Source organism: Agelaius tricolor, unplaced genomic scaffold (genome assembly GCF_023055355.1).
Source record: "Agelaius tricolor isolate 1412-34295 unplaced genomic scaffold, bAgeTri1.0.p SCAF_6, whole genome shotgun sequence".
NCBI lineage: Eukaryota > Metazoa > Chordata > Aves > Passeriformes > Icteridae > Agelaius > Agelaius tricolor.
The window spans coordinates 46,633,830-46,654,505 of record NW_027269266.1 but is presented as its reverse complement, the minus strand read 5'-3'; the positions used below and the strand labels follow the sequence as shown (position 1 = coordinate 46,654,505).

At 39.8% G+C, this 20,676-nt stretch overlaps 1 protein-coding gene across 2 annotated transcripts in view; it reads left to right on the top strand.

Moving 5' to 3' along the window:
• Window positions 1-20,676, top strand: part of STAC (SH3 and cysteine rich domain) — a 72,459-nt gene that overhangs the window by 19,480 nt on the left and 32,303 nt on the right. For both annotated transcript variants that reach the window (XM_071429676.1, XM_071429677.1), the window contains one exon: window positions 4,694-4,970. In XM_071429676.1, coding sequence (XP_071285777.1) covers window positions 4,694-4,970 — 277 coding nt within the window. The remainder of the gene's footprint in view (window positions 1-4,693; window positions 4,971-20,676) is intronic.

Sequence of the window (20,676 nt, the reverse complement as noted above, 5' to 3'; positions counted from 1 at the left end):
TACTAAACAAAATAGCTACATTTTATAAGGCTTGCAGGATTCAAGCTGGCTTGATGGCTCATTCCAGCTCTGTTAATACCCTGAATTACTTGTAGTGGATCTAATGATACTGTTGCACCAGTGTAAAGAAAGGGATAGAGAACAGCAAGCAATATTTTTTTTATTTATTGCTAGTCCAGTAGCAATAGAGCAAACAGCTGATGTCTGAAAATAAGGGCTTGGTTATATGGTGAGTCAGTGAATTTGGGTTGATAAGTAGGACTCATTTATTAATTTATGCTGGAAAATAGTTAAGAGTGGAAATGTACAAACAATTTCCCCATAGGCCCCACACTGCACAGGTGCCTCTGCTGCTGGCAGGGATGGCTAGCAGTGACAGAGAGGGCAACAAGACCAAGCCTGTTGGGAAATCACCTGATGCGTGCATGCTGGGTGCTCAGCTGGGTGCCCCTGCTTCATCCTTCCCTTCTACTGAGCCTCTTCTACTGAGCTAAGTGCTAATGTAGGCAAGCTGGAGAATCAAGGGAAAATTGTTCCTAGATATCAGGGAGCACTTAGGAGCCTGAATAAAGTACTCTGCGGAGTGGAATCATGTCTTTGTAATTGCAAGCTAGGGATTGTGAAAGAGCTCAAATCGCATCTTTACAATTTTGTGGGAACTTAAATGAAAACTGTAGAAAAGCATTGGGTGCTTCCAACAATTACATCAAATAAAGTCCTGGTGAGGGCAGGTGCAATTCCCATTCACAGCAAAAGCAGTGGCACGTAGCTAACACTAGCAATGAATTTGAATAGCTGTTCTTTTACTGCCTTCTGTTTTCTGCTTACAGCAGCTAGAGAGTTGTATTATAGGGGAATTAGGAATGGAGGAGTGCTGATAACAGACCTTCCTGATCCCTTGAAGCTTGAACATTCAGTGACTTGGAGGAAAATTGAGATTGTGCTGCAAGATACAGAAAAAAAAAGGTTAATCAAGCTCTGAGGTTGAGCTATTGCACTTATCTCTACCTTGCCTGTGGGGTTAGTATGTGCAGTCACTGTGAATCTGTGTGACTGATAAAAAGCTTTTAACTAGAAACAAAGATTTTTCCCTTACTCTAATTTCAAACCACAGGAACATCCTGGCTTTAATATCAAGGGCTCATGTTTCTGAAGTGTCAACATTGTGAAGTCTCATGATGCTACCACGAGTCTAGAAAACCTCCTGTGCTTTTGGGAATGTTATTTTTCTTTAAATGAAAGCTAAATTGCAGCCTTGCTCACAATGGAGAAAATGTGAAAGTCTTAGGAGATTTATTTCAAATATGTTTCTTAAAGCCTTCTTGTGCTTGGTTTAGGGCTTGTTTCAGTCTCAATATATGATTTTTCACTGAAAAGTTGAAGTATTGAGTGTAGAACAAACCCAGCTGCAGGGCTTTTTCACAAAGTTTTGTAATGTGTCTTCATAAGGTTTAACTTTGGACTCATTCACTCTGCAGAAATAAAGTGTAAATATTAAAATTTGCATACGCTCCTCTCTATTGAAAGATTTGATTCCCACCTCAGGGGAATGTTATAGCAGCTGTAGCATCACAAGTGCTTTAACTCAGTTTACAGCAGACCAAAACCAGACATATATTACATACCTGTATTTAATTACATTTGAAATCTGGCAATAAAAGAATGGGGATAATCCACAGCAAATTTCAAAATGAGGAGATGGTGATATTTAAGTAAGGGAAGCGATGCTTACTCAAGTGTAGCCTAATAATTACTTAAGCTTTTATGGTTTTATAGTTTATACAATATGTATAACAACCAGCCCTTGTCCTTGCTTGGGCCAACTTTTCCTAAGTAAACAATCACATACCATTGCCCTATTTCAAATTCTCTCATGAGCCTAATATGAGAAAGGAAAGTTGGATCTGATCTTAAAAGCTGATGCCAATCTTCTGTGGCCCTGTATATTCTCACCTATGCATGAAGGGCATAAAACCTGATCTGAGAGATATTCTTAACAGTGGAAGTGTATAATTAGCTGTGCAAAATGCTAAATTTTGCTAATATTCTTCATTTTCTCCAAGTCACTTCTCCACACATATAACCTATTTGGGATGTAATAGTCCCAGACTTCCACTGGTGTTTTAGGTACGCAACAGAAGCCACACATGCAAGTGTCTTCCAGTCTGAATGCAAATGGGCATGAAATCTGCATTTTGACTAATGAAAGGGATGAAAATCTTGTCTGGGAATTATTTAACCACAGGAACACAGGATGGTTCTCAGTGAGTTTCAGAAAGGGCTATCAGCTTGCAGAAATGCAGAGGTGCCTCCCAAATACGTGAAGATAACTTGCTCAACTCATTCTTGGGTATGTGTCCTCTGAATATTCTGGGAGGGAATGCACAGAATACACATAGTTTCATGCCCTTTAGTGTTTATCCATAAGTTTGGGCAGGTATAGCCTGAATGATGGACTGTTCTTTTTTTGAAAACTTGACTTCTCTGCTTGGGGGAGGAAAAGCTGATGGTAGATCCCTCAACTGGTAAATGGCTGTGCACAGGAGAATGGGCTAAGGATAGTAAATGCAAAGCTTCTTAAAATGTACTGCATTCATTATCCAAACTAGCAGGACTGTTGTTTCATGATAAAACAAATACTGTATTGCACAGCTTAGGTTTCTTTCTCTGGCAGGAACAGCATTTTGAAATTTAATTAGCTTCATGTGGCACTGTAGAAATGGATGGCAAATCAATAACGGATGCCATTTCAGTCACCTTGTGGTGTTGTAATTCTCTGTGTTTTGCTATACTAATTAGGTCTGCCTTCAGTGAGAAATGTTTCAGGAGCAAGGAGGTGAATTATTGTTGAGTTCCTGGCTGTCACTGGGGAGATGAAGTAATTTCAGAACTGACTAACCTCAGTGACTTCAGGAGCTAGTAACTTAACATCCAAGAGGAAAAGGGAAGATCTCACATTCTCATGGTTCAGTTTACAGTGAGTTTTATGCTCAGTCAGTCCATGGCTTAAGCTTCAGATGAAAAAGTATCAGATACCATAAACTGCCCTTACCTCATAGTTGGAATTTAATTACTTAATTGCTCTTATTTTCACATTCCCCTACAGACTGAGAGTTTCTTGCAAATAGGTATTTCCTTCCTTTGGATCCAGGGCTCCTCCTCTGAACCCAGAGTGAGTTGTGGGTGCATGTGATATGGGCCCCAGGTTCTGATGCCTCCCTACTCCCAAAGCCATTGTGAAGGAACAGCTCAGGAAGTAGAATGCAGTTTGCTCCCATGTAGCAAACCCAAACACTGTTAACTGGAGCAAACAGCAGCTCCTTGTCCATTTATTTGGCTTTGGGGTTTTATTGTGAAACACTGGGTAGAGGGCTGGTGTCTCCCTCTCCAGGAAGAAGCTGCTTGCTTCTGCAGGTGGAAGAGAGGCTTTCCCCCAGAGTGTCTTGACTCTCCTCTCCAACAGCGTACTGTCAGCCACATCATAAAGAAAATGGATGGATAAGGAACAGAATCTAGAGAGAGCAAGTACCGAGGCCGCTAAGTCAGTGTGACGTACCAGCTCTATGCTTTTTTTGGGAAAGCATGTAAACTCCCTCCCTTTATATTAGTGTGAATTATGATTCCAAATAATCGCTGCTTCTAACATAAACAGTTTCTAATATAAACCATTCCTGCTGGTTACAGCAGACAGCCTGAGCAGCATGGAAAATTTCAGTTGTTACATCACAGTCACCCAGAGAATAGCAGCGGTGATTGAAATTATTTTGCAGTGCTTTGAATAATGCTGAGTGAAAGGTGATACAGAATTATTGCACTTCACAGAGGGCAAACACAAAGCAGACTAAGAGCTGCCTTTCCTTTTACCTGGCCTCTCCTTGTGGGATGTTGGAGCTGACAAACCCACAAATTCATGTGGTTAATTTCCTAATCATGTCAGTCATCCAGAACCCCTCTCAGCCTTATACAAAACTGGGGAAGAGAATGAAAAATGAGAGGATGGCTGATATGGCACAAGAGCATTTACAGATAAAGAGTTTGAGTTAACAACTCTAATTTAATAATGCCTTATTGTGGTTCTTGAGAGTCTGACAATCAATACAATATAACATACAAGAACATATATGAATGTCTGTTAACTAGTATTGATTAATTCATTAACTATCAATTGGCCAGCTAATATATAATAAAAAATGCATATAATCTTTGTTTCTGCCAAATTCAAGAACTTTAAGTATATCAAATATATTCACTGAATTCACTTGTCATGTACCACCATTTAACAGCTATTCCTGTAATGGCTTTACAGACTGATTAAGTACTCTTAGAGGATGAATAATGCTCTAAGTTCCCTCACGCTTGAATACAAAGGGTGTATTCTCCCATGCCTACAACTTTCAGCAATACTTCTTTGCTGTTGTACCTGCAAATAAAGACCAAAAGAAGCATTTTTTAGGACTATCAAGTTTATTGTTCATCAGAAAACATATGTAGGGTAGGTTGTTTCTGATTGGGATCTGTTTTCTTTGCTCAGAAATTGCTGGTTAAATTTTAAGGTCAGTTTTATTGTTTAGGTGGTTTAAGGTCTAACAGCAGCTCTCAAGTTCACTTGGCAACAACACACCCCAAAACCAGGAGCCTTGAATTGCTTTTAGAGTAGAAAAAATAGTAATTATAGTTGGTTTATTTGTTGCAGCTGCAGAAACTGAAGCGATCCCTCTCCTTCAAGACTAAAAGCTTGCGGAGTAAAAGTGCAGACAATTTCTTCCAGAGGACTAATAGTGATGTGAAACTGCAAGTAGACTTGATGCCTGAGGTGAGCACAAGCACTGGGCAGCTCCCCAACTCAGACAGCCAGGCATCTTCACCCACCAGAGCTCAACAGCTGCCAGAAAACAGCAAGACTCACATCTTCCAGGAGCACATCTTCAAAAAACCAACCTTCTGTGATGTCTGCAACCATATGATTGTTGGTAAGAAAAATTTTATTTACAATCTCATTGTGTGTCCATGCTAGAACTTACAGGATGACCTTTCTCTAATTTTTGTGAGCCCAGAAATCTCCTTGAGAATATTCATGCAGAGTGGTTCTGGATTTGTGTCATATCTGCCACAGGCTAACACAAGTTCTACATTTGTTGACAGATGTCTTGCCTCGTAGACACATACTGTTATCACAAATTACAGGTGAGGGATTCAACTGGAATCAAACTCTTCTGTCATCCAGGTTATACTGAGCACCAAGCACAAGTTGTATGCTGCACTAGAAGCAGCAGAAATCCATATTGCAAATGTGTCCACTATCCTCACTCTTTCCTACAGCAGTAATTTTAATTTTCTTCCTCCTTTTGTCAGCCCTGCACACACTCCATCACCCCCAGTTCCCTTTCACTGTGGTGACCATACCTACCTCCCCAGTTGTCCCAAATGTCACTTAAGGGACAAGAATTAGCATCTGCTGGGTGGTAGGCTCTTATCTGCTTGTGTGGGTGTGGGTGTTGGCTGTCTAGGATGAATATTTTGGGAGACCAGGTCAAAAACCAAATATAACAGCTGAATTGGGATTCTTCTACCCGATCCTATGCACAAAACCTCACAGAAACTTTATACCTTTGAAAGATAGGCCTATCTGCTCTCTGAAGCTGTCCATGAGTATGTAAGTTCCAGCCAGGGACGGACTGACTGACTGAGTGACTGACAGGAGAAAATTTTGTTATTTTCTCTAGTATGCAGAAAAAACCTCCCTGCTGAGCCCTGCTTGTAAGATAATTTCAGTGCAGTGTGAAGACCTATAAAGCCAGCCTTCATGCAGATCATCCATGGGGCTGTGCAAGGAGAGGTCAAGAGAAGTGCAAGTGCCCGGAGGTGTAGAACCTGCATGGCTACCACAGTGGGAAGCTGCAGGAGCTGCTGTTCAGAAATCTGATCCTGGAAATTCACATCCTCATGGCTAGTGTTGTGCACATGATTTGGTCCTCCTGCTTACTTACCATCTACTTGTCCCAGCACAGTAGAGCAGGAGTAAATTCAGTGGCAATTTACCAATGTGAAAGTGAGGGACACAATTTCCAAGCTTTTAGGCAGGACAGGGAGCTAAACATGCTAATGATTTAGCTTCATGCAGAAGTAGTACGGGTCTTTGAGTACAAAATATTGTCTGCACTTTGTATAACTTACTGTCAGAAACTTACATCCCTTGGCATGAAAGTCACTGCCTTTTAGGTAACAGTATGGTAAGTTCTTGAAAGATGCTGATAGGAGTGATCAACATTTTTCAAATGAGGGTGCTCAGTGTTCCCCACTTCTGTGAGGAATTTGTGGTCTTTGGAAAAGGCAGCTGTCTAGAGAACATTAAAATTGATGCAAGACAATCTTGCTTCCATAAATTAACTTATATTCTCACTTCACCACAGCTGTACTGAATCCAAGGAAATGAAGGAATTTTAATCACAATTTTTTGTGTCATTTTTCCATTCTTTTAAGGTTTTTTTCTACTTGGAGTGGTAAAATAAATGAAAGAGACAAGCAGTAAAGTATCAGAATCAGGGAAGTTCATGGTCCAGAATTTGACAGGAAGTCTGGAAAAGTAGTTAATTGAAATAACTTTATATATGGGAAAAGGCCCAAAAGTTTTCTCCTTCAGTAATGTGGATGGATATCTATCAAAGCTTATTTTCACAAATATATACTGCAAATATAAGTTCCTTGAATTTCTGGCAGCTTCTTGTGAAGTTGTATGGAGATAAATATCATCACAAATCTGCATGACTCAGCAGTAGTGTTTCAAAATAGTGCTGCTCATGACAGATTATTGCTGGCAGCAAACTTTGCAGAGAGTAAATACAGTTCATAAACACTCCTGCCCTTCTCCTTTGCTGGGCAATCTGTGTCTGCCTGGAATAGGAAAGTCCTGAAGCACAGCTCTAAGCTTCAAAACATCAGCTTTAACCCCCTGTGCTTTCTGAATTTTTTTCTGTTCTCTCTGCTGAGGGCTTTGTTTTTCTGTTCTGTATCTTAACCATTTCATTAGCTGAAGAAGCCTTTTGTAATTGCTGAAGAAACTAATGTGACCTATTTTGTCTGGTAGCAGTCTGAGTCAGGTAAATTGCTCTGACCTCCTCCAGCTCATCTTTGCTTGGAGGTAAGGCAGAGAAGATGTTGGGAGTTTTACCTTAAGATGCCTTGGAGTATAGATGCCCTGATTTTCATAGACAACCGTCTTCTATATTTCTTGCCATCTTCTCTTTTTGGTCCTTACTGCATTTGTGCCTGGTTTTGCTGTATTGTTATTTAAGCAGCATGGTAGATCTTGCTGTTAAGTGTTTGCCATTCAATTAATCCATATAGGTTGGGCAACTGTGGGTTACAGGAATAGAAAAGCAAAACAGGCAGCTTTCAGGAAACCCTGTCAAACCTGCTCCCAAAGACAGACTGAAAAAGCCTCATTTCTGTTCAGGGACTCTGACTGCTTGAAACATGGAGCCGATTTGTTCTTTCTATTTGCATTTTTCACAGGCAGTGACATTTAAGAGTAATGAGTCTATGACTTTAAATTCCTCATTGATGAGAATAAAGGCAAAGACAGATACATGTTTTGAAGGCTGGAGGAAAGATTCCAGGAAAATTGTGTCTTGACTTTAGATGGCTTTAATTTTGCCACCAAGAATGATTCCAGGCTCACCTTAAATGGCACTCTGATCCATGAACTAAGGGGCTCTGTTTGGTACACGGCAGCGTAAAGAACAGTGCACAGCATGAATGTGCAGTGACTGCTTCAGTCTCGCTCATGTGGCAGAATCCGTCTGTAGCTTCAGAGTGAGCAGGACACATGGAGCAGAGGCAGCAGGTTTCCTGTGCTGCTCTTTTCACAGCAAAATTAAAGAACTTGAAACATTATCTTACTAGAAAAAAATACGTGCATCATCTCTCTTTGATCCCTGGGCACTAGGAGCCAAATACTGCCTTTGGGATACAGTGCAATCAATATATATATATATGAGTAAATTTACTCTTTCAAATGTTTTTCATGCAGCCCAGAGTACAATGCAATATATACAAAAGAAAATCTGTTTATTGATGTGATTTCAAAAAAGAAAAAAAATATTAATAGTGTGCTTCATACTGCACTTTAAAGGCAGGAGTTGGACTGCTCCTGTTAATTGTACTAGACTGAGACTCAAGTTCCACCTCAGTAAACAGAAGAAAAATTTGATACAGAAGCAGTAATTTTCTGTCAAATTAAATAATGGAGGAAATTTCACATTTGAGGGAGCTTTGAAGACTGCATGCAGAATCCATTTTACATTAATGGGGCTTTCTTACAGCATCTAATTTTCCAATAAAATCATAATTCCTAATAATGAATTCAACAGTAATAATTCACATAATTTCAGAGCAAATCAATAGTGTGTTGGAGCAGACTCTGCACTCCTTTCTCCCACTCAGTGTTTTGCTGCTGTGAGTGCCTGGCATCGGTTAGTTTAGAACTGGGGTTTCAGCTGCATTGAGGGCTACATATTTTCCTAAACATATCCACCCTTGAACATCCTCTCACGGTATTTCTGTTACAAAACCATTAATTTGCTGGTTTTAGTAGTAGTATTTATTACTATTTTAATATCTAACCCCAGCAAGGGAAAATTTTGAAAATCAAAGTGTCTTGTGGAATGTATTATTAGATCATCATTTAGGAGACTCTGGCTTTATTGGGTTTTTATTTTACATCACAGTGAAAAGAAAACCATATTAGATACCTCTGAGTTTGCATTGTGTTATCTACCATTTTCTCTGATTAGCAAGAATGTGGTAAGCTTTGGCAATGGCAAATTAAGGGAGGCAAAACCACCTAGCACCAGCAAAGATAGATACTGATAAATTAATGTTGCATCAGATTATGGTCTTGTGTCTTATCTTATTATGTTTTATGGTCTTATGGTGAGAAGCAAGTTCTTGCTTTTCTTCAGTCTCTGATGTGTCATCAATCATCTCTGTGACAATTCACTGTTGAAGAAAACATGATGTCAGTACTCTATGGTTGTAAAACATTGTGTATTTTTAAGAAAAAACTCCATCTGTAGAATTCTCAACATTTTACTCATTTGCAGATCATTTCCTGTGCTGATTCACATGGAAAAAATGTTATTTTCCACATATTCCAAGCATATTACGTGCAATTAATGTATTCCCATCAAAGTCAAATATAAGTAATGCAGCAAAAAAATAAAGCACTTTGCTTTTAAAAATATATTACTTTAAAGTCAATCTTTCAAATCTGTGTTTTAAAGAAATATATCATTGTTTTTATTGTATCTTTCTTTGTGTTTCCAAAGTATATGTAACTGTTTCACTCCATTCTTAACCTTAACTATGGCACAAAATTTTAATCAAACACCTGGGTTTTTTTGGCATACCTGTTAGAGCATGTTTGCCTGGAACAAACTTGCAGGAAGAGCAGAAAAAATTGTGGTTTGCAATGTCCAGTAATTGTCAAAACCAGATCCTTCTGGGTCATGCCACCCCTGACATATATGCATTTATGGGTGTTCTCAAGGCAACTGGGTTTCTGGTTTGGATGCAGATTCTCTGAGCCTTTGTAGCTCTGGAGGTAAATAACTCAGTACCTGTCCTCTTGGGGAACTAACCAGATTGCAGTTAGAGAAACAAATAAACAAATAAAAAAGATAAACAAATAAACAAGTAAAAAAGATAAAACCAAAACATGGCTGTAGCATAGCTTCCTTTCAGTCTATTAATCAGTAGTGCTTAAGCAGTGAAATTGTGTTATCCCTTCAGAATTGACTCACTCCTACCACCGTCTGTTCTGGTTTAGCCAGTCATTCTGGAGGTTCAGACAGCCAAAAAACTACCATGAATAATTATTTCTCACTTCATCTTTTAGAAACAGCCTGTATTTCTTTATTTCACTGTGCAGTTGTGGCTGCTAGAACTTTCAACCACTTTTATCGCCAAAGCTGTATTGTAAAATCCTCCAGAAAGTTAGGGTCAAGGTTGATAAATTGGGCAAGCTTTTCAAATGCAGGAAAAAAGGAAAGAAAGAGGTCTAGATTGAAGCTATGAAGCCTTTTTCTATTAGATTCTGCATTTGAACTTCTTCTCTTAGACTATCAGTAACTGCGACTAATAAGTACTGGAAAAACTCCATGGTTAGAGGAAGTGTTTATATAACTGTAATTTATGTGGATGTTTATTAAATATAGAAAAATTTCACAGGAACTATGACACAGTGCTTTCTGCCTCCAGTCTGATCAGCTCTCTCCTAAAAAATATGCTTGACTTTTTTTAAGCTTGCTGCCTCATTTCATGAAGCAAGAATTCTGGTTTGGTCCAAACTTGCCTATATCCAGCATTATCCAGGTAGACAAAGGTGCAGTAAATGGTCACAGATTGATCACCACTTTTTGGCAGCAAGACAAAGTAGAAGTACTCCTGGAAGCATGACTGTTACTGGCTTTTTCCAAGGCTATGGTAGTTTGGAAGGCTCTTTGGACAGAGATCTTGGAAAAAACAGAAGCAAAAAAAGGCATTTTTATTTATCTTGCAGGATGAAGGATAAGAATAATGTTATTCCTTCAGTCCTGCCCTCCACTCTTCCTAGTCTCTCTAGCATCTCCCAACACGGATGACCTTGAGGGAAGAAATTTGTGTTGCCACTTCATCAGAACAGAGTTGTCCCCTGTAGAGAAGGGTAAAGAGCTTCCAGCAAGGGAGACATACCCTTGGAGTAGGGCTTGTGTAGTCACAGCCAAGCCTTCCAACATCTATTCTCCAGAGACATTATTACTACTACACCATAAATTTGTTTTATTTATGATTAAGTGTTTCTCTATTGAAAGAAACTTTCAAAAGCAGCTGAATCCTTTTTTTTGTCATTTGTGAGGAAAAATCATAAAATCATGCCTGACCAATCTGATTGCCTTCTATGATGGCATGACTGGCTGAGTAGGTGAGGGGAGAGTGGTGGATATTGACTACCTTGACTTCAGCAAGGCTTTTGACACTGTCTCACATACATCCTTGTAGGCAAGCTCAGGAAGTGTTGGATGAGTGGACATTCATATGGATTGGGAACTGGTTGAATGGTAGAGAAAGAGTCCAGTTGGAGGCTAGTTGCTAGTGATGTTCCCCAGGAGCTGGGACCAGGTCCAGTCTTGTACAACACATTCATCCATGACTTGGATGAAGGGACGGATGCATCCTCAGCAAATTCCCTGACATTACAAAACCAGGAGGAGCAGCCCATACCCCAGAGTCCTGTGCTGACATCCAGTGAGACCTGGACAGCCTGGAGAGTTGTATGGAGGGGAAGCTCCAGAAATTCAACAGAGGCAAAAGCAGGGTCCTGTGCCTGGGGAGGAATAATCCCAGGCACCAATGCAGGCTGGGAGCTGACCTGCTGGAAAGCAGCTCCATGGGTCCCAGTGGACAACAGTCCCAAGCTATCCAAGAGCCAGCAGTGTCCTTGTGACCAAGAAGGCCAATTGTATCCTGGAGTGCATTAGGAAGAGCTTTGCCAGCAGGCTGAGGGAGGTGATCCTGCCCTGGTGAGGCCTCATCTGGAGTGCTGTGTCCTGTTCTGGGCTCCCTGGGCAAGAAGTACATGGAGCTCCTGGAACACATCCAGCGGATGGCTACAATGATTGGGGGCCTGGAGCACCTCACTTAGAGGACAGGCTAAGGGAGCTGTGGTTGTTCAGCCTGGAGTAAAGACAGCTGAGAGGGGATCTCATCAATGTTTGTAAGTACCTGAAGGGGGTTTGCAAGAGCTCAGGCTCAGCAGTGCCCTGGGAGAGGACAAGGGACAACAGGCAGAAACTGAAACAGGAAGATCCATCTGAAAATGAGGAAGAACTTATTTACTGTGAAAGTTACAGAGCACTGGACCAGGTTGTCCAGAGAAGTTGTGGGATTTCATGTTACAGAGATATTCAAGGCCCACCTGGCCATTATCCTGTGCAACCTGCTCTAGTAGAACCTGATTCAGCAGGAGATTGGACTAAATGATCTCCAGATGACATTTCCAAACCCAGCCACTCTGTGATTCATTGAAAAAGGGCCGTTGTGTAACTTTTTCAATAACTGGTACCAGGTGCCATCCCATATATTACTAAGTGATCTACAATCCCTGCCTCTACCTCCTCCTTCCTTCCACTAAATTTATTCCTGGATTTAGGACACTCCATTTTAGTTGACGACAATGAATGGCTCTGGGCACTTTTGAGAGTCAGTGTGAGTGAGAATTGTTTATCTCCCCCTGCTATGCTAAGGTTTAGGGGAAACAGAAACATTAGGGGTTTTTTTTAACACACAACTTCTAAAAAGTGATGTAAAATAATAATTTTACCCTATTCGATTGAAATTGAACCTGGCTTATCCTACAATCTCTTTCTGGAGTTAATAAGTCTCCATAAGCATAGACCTCTCCACTTCTGAGTGGAGTCCTGTAAGAAGGGCCAAACAAAAGCCTTCTGGAAATAAGTACTAATTTACCCAAACTGCACAGTATGCATTTAACTGTTAGCTATAGACCAGTCAGGTATAGGTAATATCATCTGGACTCTCCAAAATTTCCCAACAGTCAATATTCTGTCTGTTAAAATAAATAAAGTGGGAATAAACAGAAGTGAAGACCTAGAAACAAAATGGTATGCGCAGTATAGATGTGCTCCATCTACTTCTACTCCTATTTTTTGATAAACGTGGCAAAAAATATCCAATTCATGAAGTCCCACATTTGTAGAAAAGCTACAGGGAGCCACACATTATCCCTGCATCAAATCATTACTTTTCTTTGTTAACAAAGAGTTAAAACATGCTTTCAAGCAAATATTGAAAAGAAAATATTTAGTTTGTTTATCCTCTGGGAGGGCTTCCTCCTCTGAGATGAGGCAAGAATGTTATCAGTAAATTGGATAATCAGGAACTGCTTAGCTGAGAAAAGAGGGTGGAAATATATTGTAAATTCTAATTTGTCCTTGAACAGCATCAGACATGTTTCACATTTGTTACAAGATAATTTTCAAGCTCACTTTAATTTGGGAGAAATTGCTATTAATATGAAACTGCAGTTAATCCCTCAGTCAAAAGAGACTTTAAAAAATGTTGACCAACATTAGCCTGTTTAATTAGATGGAAAACAATAAGCATTTCTAGCACATCTACAATTAATATTTTAATATTATGTTAGCCATGGTGATTTTTAACCAAAAAATACATTAAAACCACCAAACACCCTATTAAGTAGTGAGTAGGCTCCTGGTACTATTGCTCCTGGTATCAGCTCTAGTGAAGAACATAATGGCAAGCTCAAGGTTTTTTAAAGGCCAAGGGATGAAGCAGAATGCAAGTGGGGTTTTTATGTCCTGCTATGTACTTTTCCAGAGCTCACATGGGATGCTGGGTGTTTACAGATAAGCAAACTAAGTGCATCTTCTTTCAAGCTGACCTTCTTGTAAAAACGTTATTTTTCTCTTTAGGGTCCTTATCTACCAGAGTGTGACTGTTATGTGGATAATTACAATGCTGAATAGCTGACAAAAGCATTATCCAGAAGCAAAATTATTAGAAGCTTTACCTTACTCTGAGATGCAGAAATCTTAAAATGAGGCACTTAACAGAAATGCTTCTGCAAGAAATAGCACACTGCCATCATGTAGAGTAAAATGCCTACCCACATTTGCTTGTTGCTGTCCTTAATATAGAATGATGTCTCAGAGAGCAGTGATCCTTGCGGCTCACATGGATCACCGCATGTTTTCCTGCTTTGGTAATAGGAATGCAAGTTACTGCAACTTCACCAATGCTCTTCTCTGATCTGCCAAAATTTCATTTCTCCAGGTGTACACAATACGGAGCTGTTTTCCCCTTTGACATAAGTTTATCTTGTACACTGAAGGATGCTGCAAACACATGAGTCCTGACTTTTCATTCTGAAGACATGCTCGGTTAAAAATGACATGTAGTTGAAAACTGTGGCTTCATTGTAGTTTACTTTAGAACATGCAGGGAGTTGTCTGTATCCATCATTTGACAGAAGTTTTTCTTATTCATTTAAATAGTAATTGGTGCCACATGGAAGTGTACCTGTAGGTGTGCTCTAGGCCAGTACTGCTATGTGTCAAGTAATGAATTGTTTCAGGTTATAATATCTGTTTACAGAAGCAAGGTGAGATATTGCCTTTCTTGCAGTGTTTATTACACTGTTAAAAATTCCAATGTGGAGAGCGCCTGGGTACCAGGTTTTATTGAAGAAACAATGACATTACAGATTTTACCCTCTTTATTTTTTCTTACACTAACTTCCTCCCTCACCACCAGCCTTTCATTCCCTAAGTCTCCCCTTCCCTTCATGGAGGGGTCACTACTAGTGACATTGGGGCAGAAATTCATTTTTTATTCCTGCTGTGATGCTGCTTGAAGTTGCCCATCTCAGCCACAGTTCCTGGGCAACCCCTGGCTTTGATGTCCATCACTGAATGTCCATCACTGATGTACAACATTGATGTCCATAGCTTCCTCATCTTCAGGATCTTCCTGCATTTCCCAGATCCCTCCCCAGGCCAGGATCTTCACCTTTGGCCCCCTTCTTCTTTCTGAGAACACTTTCTTTCAGGACCTTTTGGCACCAAATATTCTTTCTGGAAACCAAGCTCACAGTTCCTCCAGCCTAAATAATGTATGTGCATAAGAACAGCACATAATCAGCCTTTTAACTAGTGCTCTGGTCTCCTGTCTCTTTATTAATTGCAGGATTTGGGATACACTGCTTATTATCAACATTTCCAGCAGCTAATAGTGGTTGCAGCTTGCAAGTAGCAGCCTCTTGTCTGAGAGTTCAGGGGTTCAGTTTCACACATTCACCCATGCACTTACATAGCAGTTACCTGCTGCCTGTTCTGTTCACAATTTCACCTGTTCTTTGCCAGTGACAGCTCCTAAATCTTAATACCTGTATTGACATTCAGTTCTGTGCCAGTACCTTCTGACACATTGATCTGCTCTTTGCTGGACTTTTGTTATAGAAAGCTGTAACAACAGCTTTGTACACTGTACAACTGTACAACAGACAGATAATACCTGACAAGCCTTTTGCTGTCCCTCTGGGTTTCACTACCCTGATAGTGGTAGGCACAATTATGGTGGATGTTTATTAAGGGTTTTGGACAACAAACCACATAGCCATGCTGGTCCAATCCACATGTGTAGATGAGAAAATCTATGGTTTGTGTTGGCTTGGCTGGTTCCTAATGGAAGCCAGGGTGAATTCAGGTAGGGAAAATACTGTCTAAATATGGACAGATTATGAGTGATGCATTGAATTATTCATGTTGATTGATAAGATCTTAAAAAGCAGATCTTTGGTGATTTTGATTAATGATTTAATCATTTAGCAATAGAGTGAAATTTCAGCTTAATGTCCCTATTTTTTTCACTGTCCAGATTGACCCTTGGGCGGGCAATGTTCTTTTTACTTTGCTGAGCTACATAAACTTCTGTAAAATCACTTGACAGAAGTTTTTCTTATTCATTTAATTATTAATTGGTGCCTTATGGAAGTGTACCTCTAGGTGTGCTTTAGGCCAGTACTGCTATGTGTCAAGTAATGAATTGTTTCAGGTTATAACAGTGAAGGCTAGGATTGCTTCTTTGACAGTTGTAAATGAAGGGTTTTTACTGCCCAACCTGTGTGATTTCACTGAAATCAGTAGCTATTTCTGGAAAAAAATTACCAACACCCCACCCCACCTCACTCCCCCCAGCCTGCACTTGGTGTGAAAGGTTTGAATGTTTTTCCATTGCTTGGAAATCAGAAAGAATTCACAGAAAACAGGAACAGAAGGGGCTGCTGAGGCAAGTGGTGGAGTCACTGTTCCTGGAAGTGTTTAAGGAAAGACTGGATGTAGCTTTCAGTGCCATGGTCTGGTTGACAAGGTGGTGTTAGGTTATAGGTTGGATTGATGACCTCAGAGGTCTTTCCCAAACTAGTTGATTCTGTGATTGTATATTTCCCATGTGGAAAAGAAACTGAAACACATTTTGCTATAAAATGTGGTTGTAAAATTCTGAAAGGTAGAAGCACATTGTGACTGACTGTAGAAATAAATTCCCTGAAAACTGATCCCACCAAAATGGTGTAACTAGCCAGTTACTTATGGTGGTGCCCTGAATTCCCTCTAGTCCAAGCAAATCATGCTGCCAATGCACCTGTAGCTTCTGATAAGATCCTCCTTAGCTACGTGTGATCCAAGGGAAGAAATGGCTTTGGAACAGAAATCTGTGCATGTGGCCAAATCCTGACCAAGCACTAGATTTTGGCCATATGTAGTGATCTTCTGTTGCTCTATTTCCTATTTCCATCATATATGTACATATATATATAAAATAAGAACTAAACATTTTATAGTTCTAATTGATTTTCCTGATCTTCTGACAAATAGCATCTCTCATTTCAAGCCCCTGATCCACTGATGATGATGGAGCCACATAAGCAGCAGGCTATGTAAAAAATCCATTAGCAGAGAAGACAGGACATCAAATCCCTTTGCTGAGGACACACTGTTCTTTTGTTCTGTAATTCTTTTCCCACATTTTCAGCAAGCTCACAGTCCTGGTCTTCCTTTCACATTATAGATTTTGTTCAGATTTCTGGTTTCTGTTTTCCAGCTCCTCTGTAATGGTACAAGGCCCTTGGAAGATAAAGGTTTTGGCACATGTGAGCAGCCTTAAAAAATTCAACTTCTTTTTCAAAGTGTTTAAAACACAGGGAAAAAAGGCTGCAACTGATGACTTTTCATTTCAAAACATGTAAGAACACAGGTGTGAATAACCTGAGTCTGTCAAAATGGAGATCTTGTTTGAAATCTGACTTTCATCATCTTCACCTCAGGAAGAGTTACTTAAGATGCTATGTTTACTAATACTACTGAGACCAAGATCAGCCATTCATCTCTGCTTGTCCTCATTTGAAAAACACACCAAGCTTAATTTCTCTGTGTTCCCTTGTCCTGTTTAGTTCTGCCACCATCCCCTCACACAGTCAAGTTTATGCCTATCCCCTCTGAAATATTTTCCTTTTCAGCAAAGCAGCCCAGTTCAAGGACCTATAAGCACAGGTTCATCAATCTTGAAAATTATCTAGAAAAGTAGGTAACAATAAAGCAGTGCCAGTTTGTTCAGAGCACAGAATGTTAGACATGATTTAGCATGTTTAGTGTTTAGGGGACAGGGACTTTTTCTTTCAATAATAGCTGTTAGTTTATTTACCATGATGTTCCAGCATCCTAATTAACATTTAGATGATCAAAAACCTGAGATGATATTTTAAGAAGTGCGGAGGTGGAAATTTCCTTTCAGGGATAGACTTTTATAGCAAAGCTGCTGAATATGTGAAAAATGCATTTTGAAAAAAATTCTTATGGCCAAATTTTTAAAAGGCTTTATTTTAGCAGAGATATTTTTCATCTCTATAACCGTCTTGCAGAAAAACCTGCCTATTACTGCCTCATTTTTTTCTCAGCATGTCATTTCTAAAGAAAACTATGCCACTAGGAAGTCAATTCTAATTTTATGCACTGTTATGTAGCCTGCCTACACATAAGGCAACTTTTCTTGCTATTTAAATATAGGATATTGTTATGGAGAAACTGGGGTGGGCACTCAAATGGACCCACACCTCTCAATGAGATATAATCTAAAATTTATTCATTTGAAAGGATAGGTACCATGATTGGATATCAAGCCCCCCTCTACAGAACATAAATACACAAGCTCCAGCTTCTCTACACACCCTGTTTGGTTTAGAGTGGCACAAGGTAAACTTATGGGAACAGGACACTTCAGGCAGTCAAGGTATCAGGTCAAGACCTAGCAGCTTGCTCCCAGGTTCAGAGGTTCCTCCTCTCATGTGGTTGGACATCCCTGTACAACATGCCTCATCCCAAGAAATTATAAATTTAACATGCCCAAAGCTCTGTACACTTTGAAGTGGCAGATTTAACTGTAAAAAATCCCAACCCACAACTTAATAAAGAAAAAAATGTCATTACTAAAGAGTAACTCTGTGTCCATCAATTTAAATTCTCAATCAGGTATCTGGCAGCAATGACTTCCAGTGTTCAGCCCTCTAGGGTGGCTGGGGAAATCTGTGTTCAGGCTTTGATCTGTGGCTCACCTGATGAACAGCTGAGGATCTGAGCCTCTGTACTCTCCAAAATGCCAGCGTGGGAAAGTGATGGGGCAGCTTCAGTTAAAAAAATATAATCAGAAGGGTGACAGGCATTAGGAGAGAGTGTAGTTCCCAAGGTGGCAGGAGGCACTCAGGGAAGCTGAGGCTGAGGAAGGGTGAGAAAAGGACTTCCCAGCTCATTCTTACAAACCAACCTGGTGGTTTGGATGAATTAGGCTCAAGATTTTAACTTTAAAGATCTGGATGTCTCATGTAGAAAATGTTATTTTCTGATCTCCTCACAGCTCTTGATTGAGATAGAGCAGGAGAAGGAGAAAGGTTGTCCAGCAGCAGCCAGCCACAGGGGCAGGAAGCTGCTACAGAGGAATTTTTAAAAATAGTAATCTCTTTCAGCATCAGAGCTTTTATGCAAAACCAATTAATTAAAATCTAAGAAGGGGGCATGAGTGTAGAGTGCACAAAGGCTTAGAGAGAACTGCAGAGGCACCAGTCCCATTTCAGGGATTTCCTCTTTTTAAGGGGACATCCTAAACCCTTCACTGCTGCAATACTGGCCCAGCTTGCTTAAAATTCTCCATTTGCCATAAACTTTGTCATGGATGAAGCTTTCTGGTGACAACTGTAAATGCATTTGGGGAGAAAGGGGCAAGACACTCATTATTTTTATCAGCCTCCTACAGCAGAAGTTGAGATCTATGGAAATTATGTTAATCTAAAATATATTATTTTTGAAAGTTTTAAGTCAAAACAATTTCTGAATGGTATGTTCCTCTCAGCTGGAATAATAAAAAAATAGTGGTTGGGTCATAGCTAGATTATCTGGAGGTGACAGTCTCTCTGTGTCTTTTTCCCTTCCTCTTTCTCTCTTTCATAGACCTGAACGTTTATATCCTCTCCTTTCTGTTTTTTTCCCCCACTTTGGCGTAAGTGCCTAATATAGTTATGTTTATACAGCCAGTATAACATCATGTTGTTACCAACATCTGCAGTTTTCTTTGAAATTTCTCCAGGCTGTAGGGCTCGTTCTCCCTCTCCAGTTATTAATCTTATGTTGAGACTTGGAGCAACAGGCAAAAAGCATCAGCCAGCAGTGCTGTGGCCATAGCTGTGCTGGCAAAGGGGTTGATACAGGTTCCTTTTGTGTGCCTGTAACAAGAAGATTCTCATTTGCATTCCTTAGGAAAAATGTGACTTTCCTGAAATGCACAGTAGTTACTAAACTGCTTTTGTAAGGAAACACAGAAAAAAAAAGAGTTGGAATCAAATTCTGCCCTGTTCCCTCTGTCTTTCTCTGCCTACAAATATTTCCATTCACCTATATTGAGGTGTTCTGTTTCCATTTAGGCTTCCTCCAAAAAAGATTTAAATTTATAAAAGTGATGCAGTGTGTCCTTTTAGTGGTATTTAAGGTCATATTATCAGAACAGTTTAAGATTCAATTTTCCATGACTGTTCTGGAAAACCTAGCCACTGGTTTAGATATTCAAATGGGAGCTGACCCAGTCACAGAGTATTTCTAGTGAGGTGTTATTAAACATGACCTGCTTCTCAAAACAATGCATCCTTCCAGACCTTGGTGCCTCGATACATTAGCTGATATCTGAAGAAAATTACTGGGCAGAACCAAATTTTTAAGTTTATTTAAGACCTACTCAGTATTCTGGCCTGAAATGTACTCCTTTTTTCCAGTGAAAAAAGTTTCTTTTGTCTGTTTTGCCTTTTTTGCTGTTTGAAAAAGGAATACCAGCCTCTACAGACTTGGGAGATAGTTGATACATTAATGAATAGGACACAAAGGACATTTATTCTAATGTCTGTGTGGTTTTTTCTCTGTATGAATTTCATAACCACATAGGCACTATTTCATTGACCAAAGAGGACACGTTAAGTGTTCATGAACACTATAAGTCAGCTAAACATGTCTAGTAATTTCCATTCTAAATCCCCAGTTTTAGAATGTTCAATTTTTATAGCTTAAACACCAGCATCTGGGCCAAAATAATACTAGTGCAACCTATGACAGTTTTACCCTTTATTCCCCTAAATGAGAGCCATCTCATACAAGTTTTGGCAAGGGACAAAGACAGTGAGCCTGAAAGAAAACTCATGAGGCCGTTAATCACTTTGTATTTGGAATGAGGCTAACATGGGACTCAAGAGGTGATGCTTAAAGACACACACTGACTGAGGAAAGTAAAAAATAAATGTTGAATAGAACTGCCCATTCATCAAACACTGTCTGCTCTGTTTGGTGAATGAAGAAGTAGTGTGCCTTGAATAAAAATTGTGAAAATCACATCCCCAGACCGCAACCAAAAAGCAACTGAGCAGAATTTTGTTCTGTCCTGCTCAGTATTTACCAACCAGCTTAAGTAACCTAAGTAAGGGTTTTTGCAGAAAAAGGTAGGAGAGATGATTACTTTTTGAAGGTAATAGCAAAGCTATCAAAGCTTTAGTTTATTCCCCCCCTTTGAGTG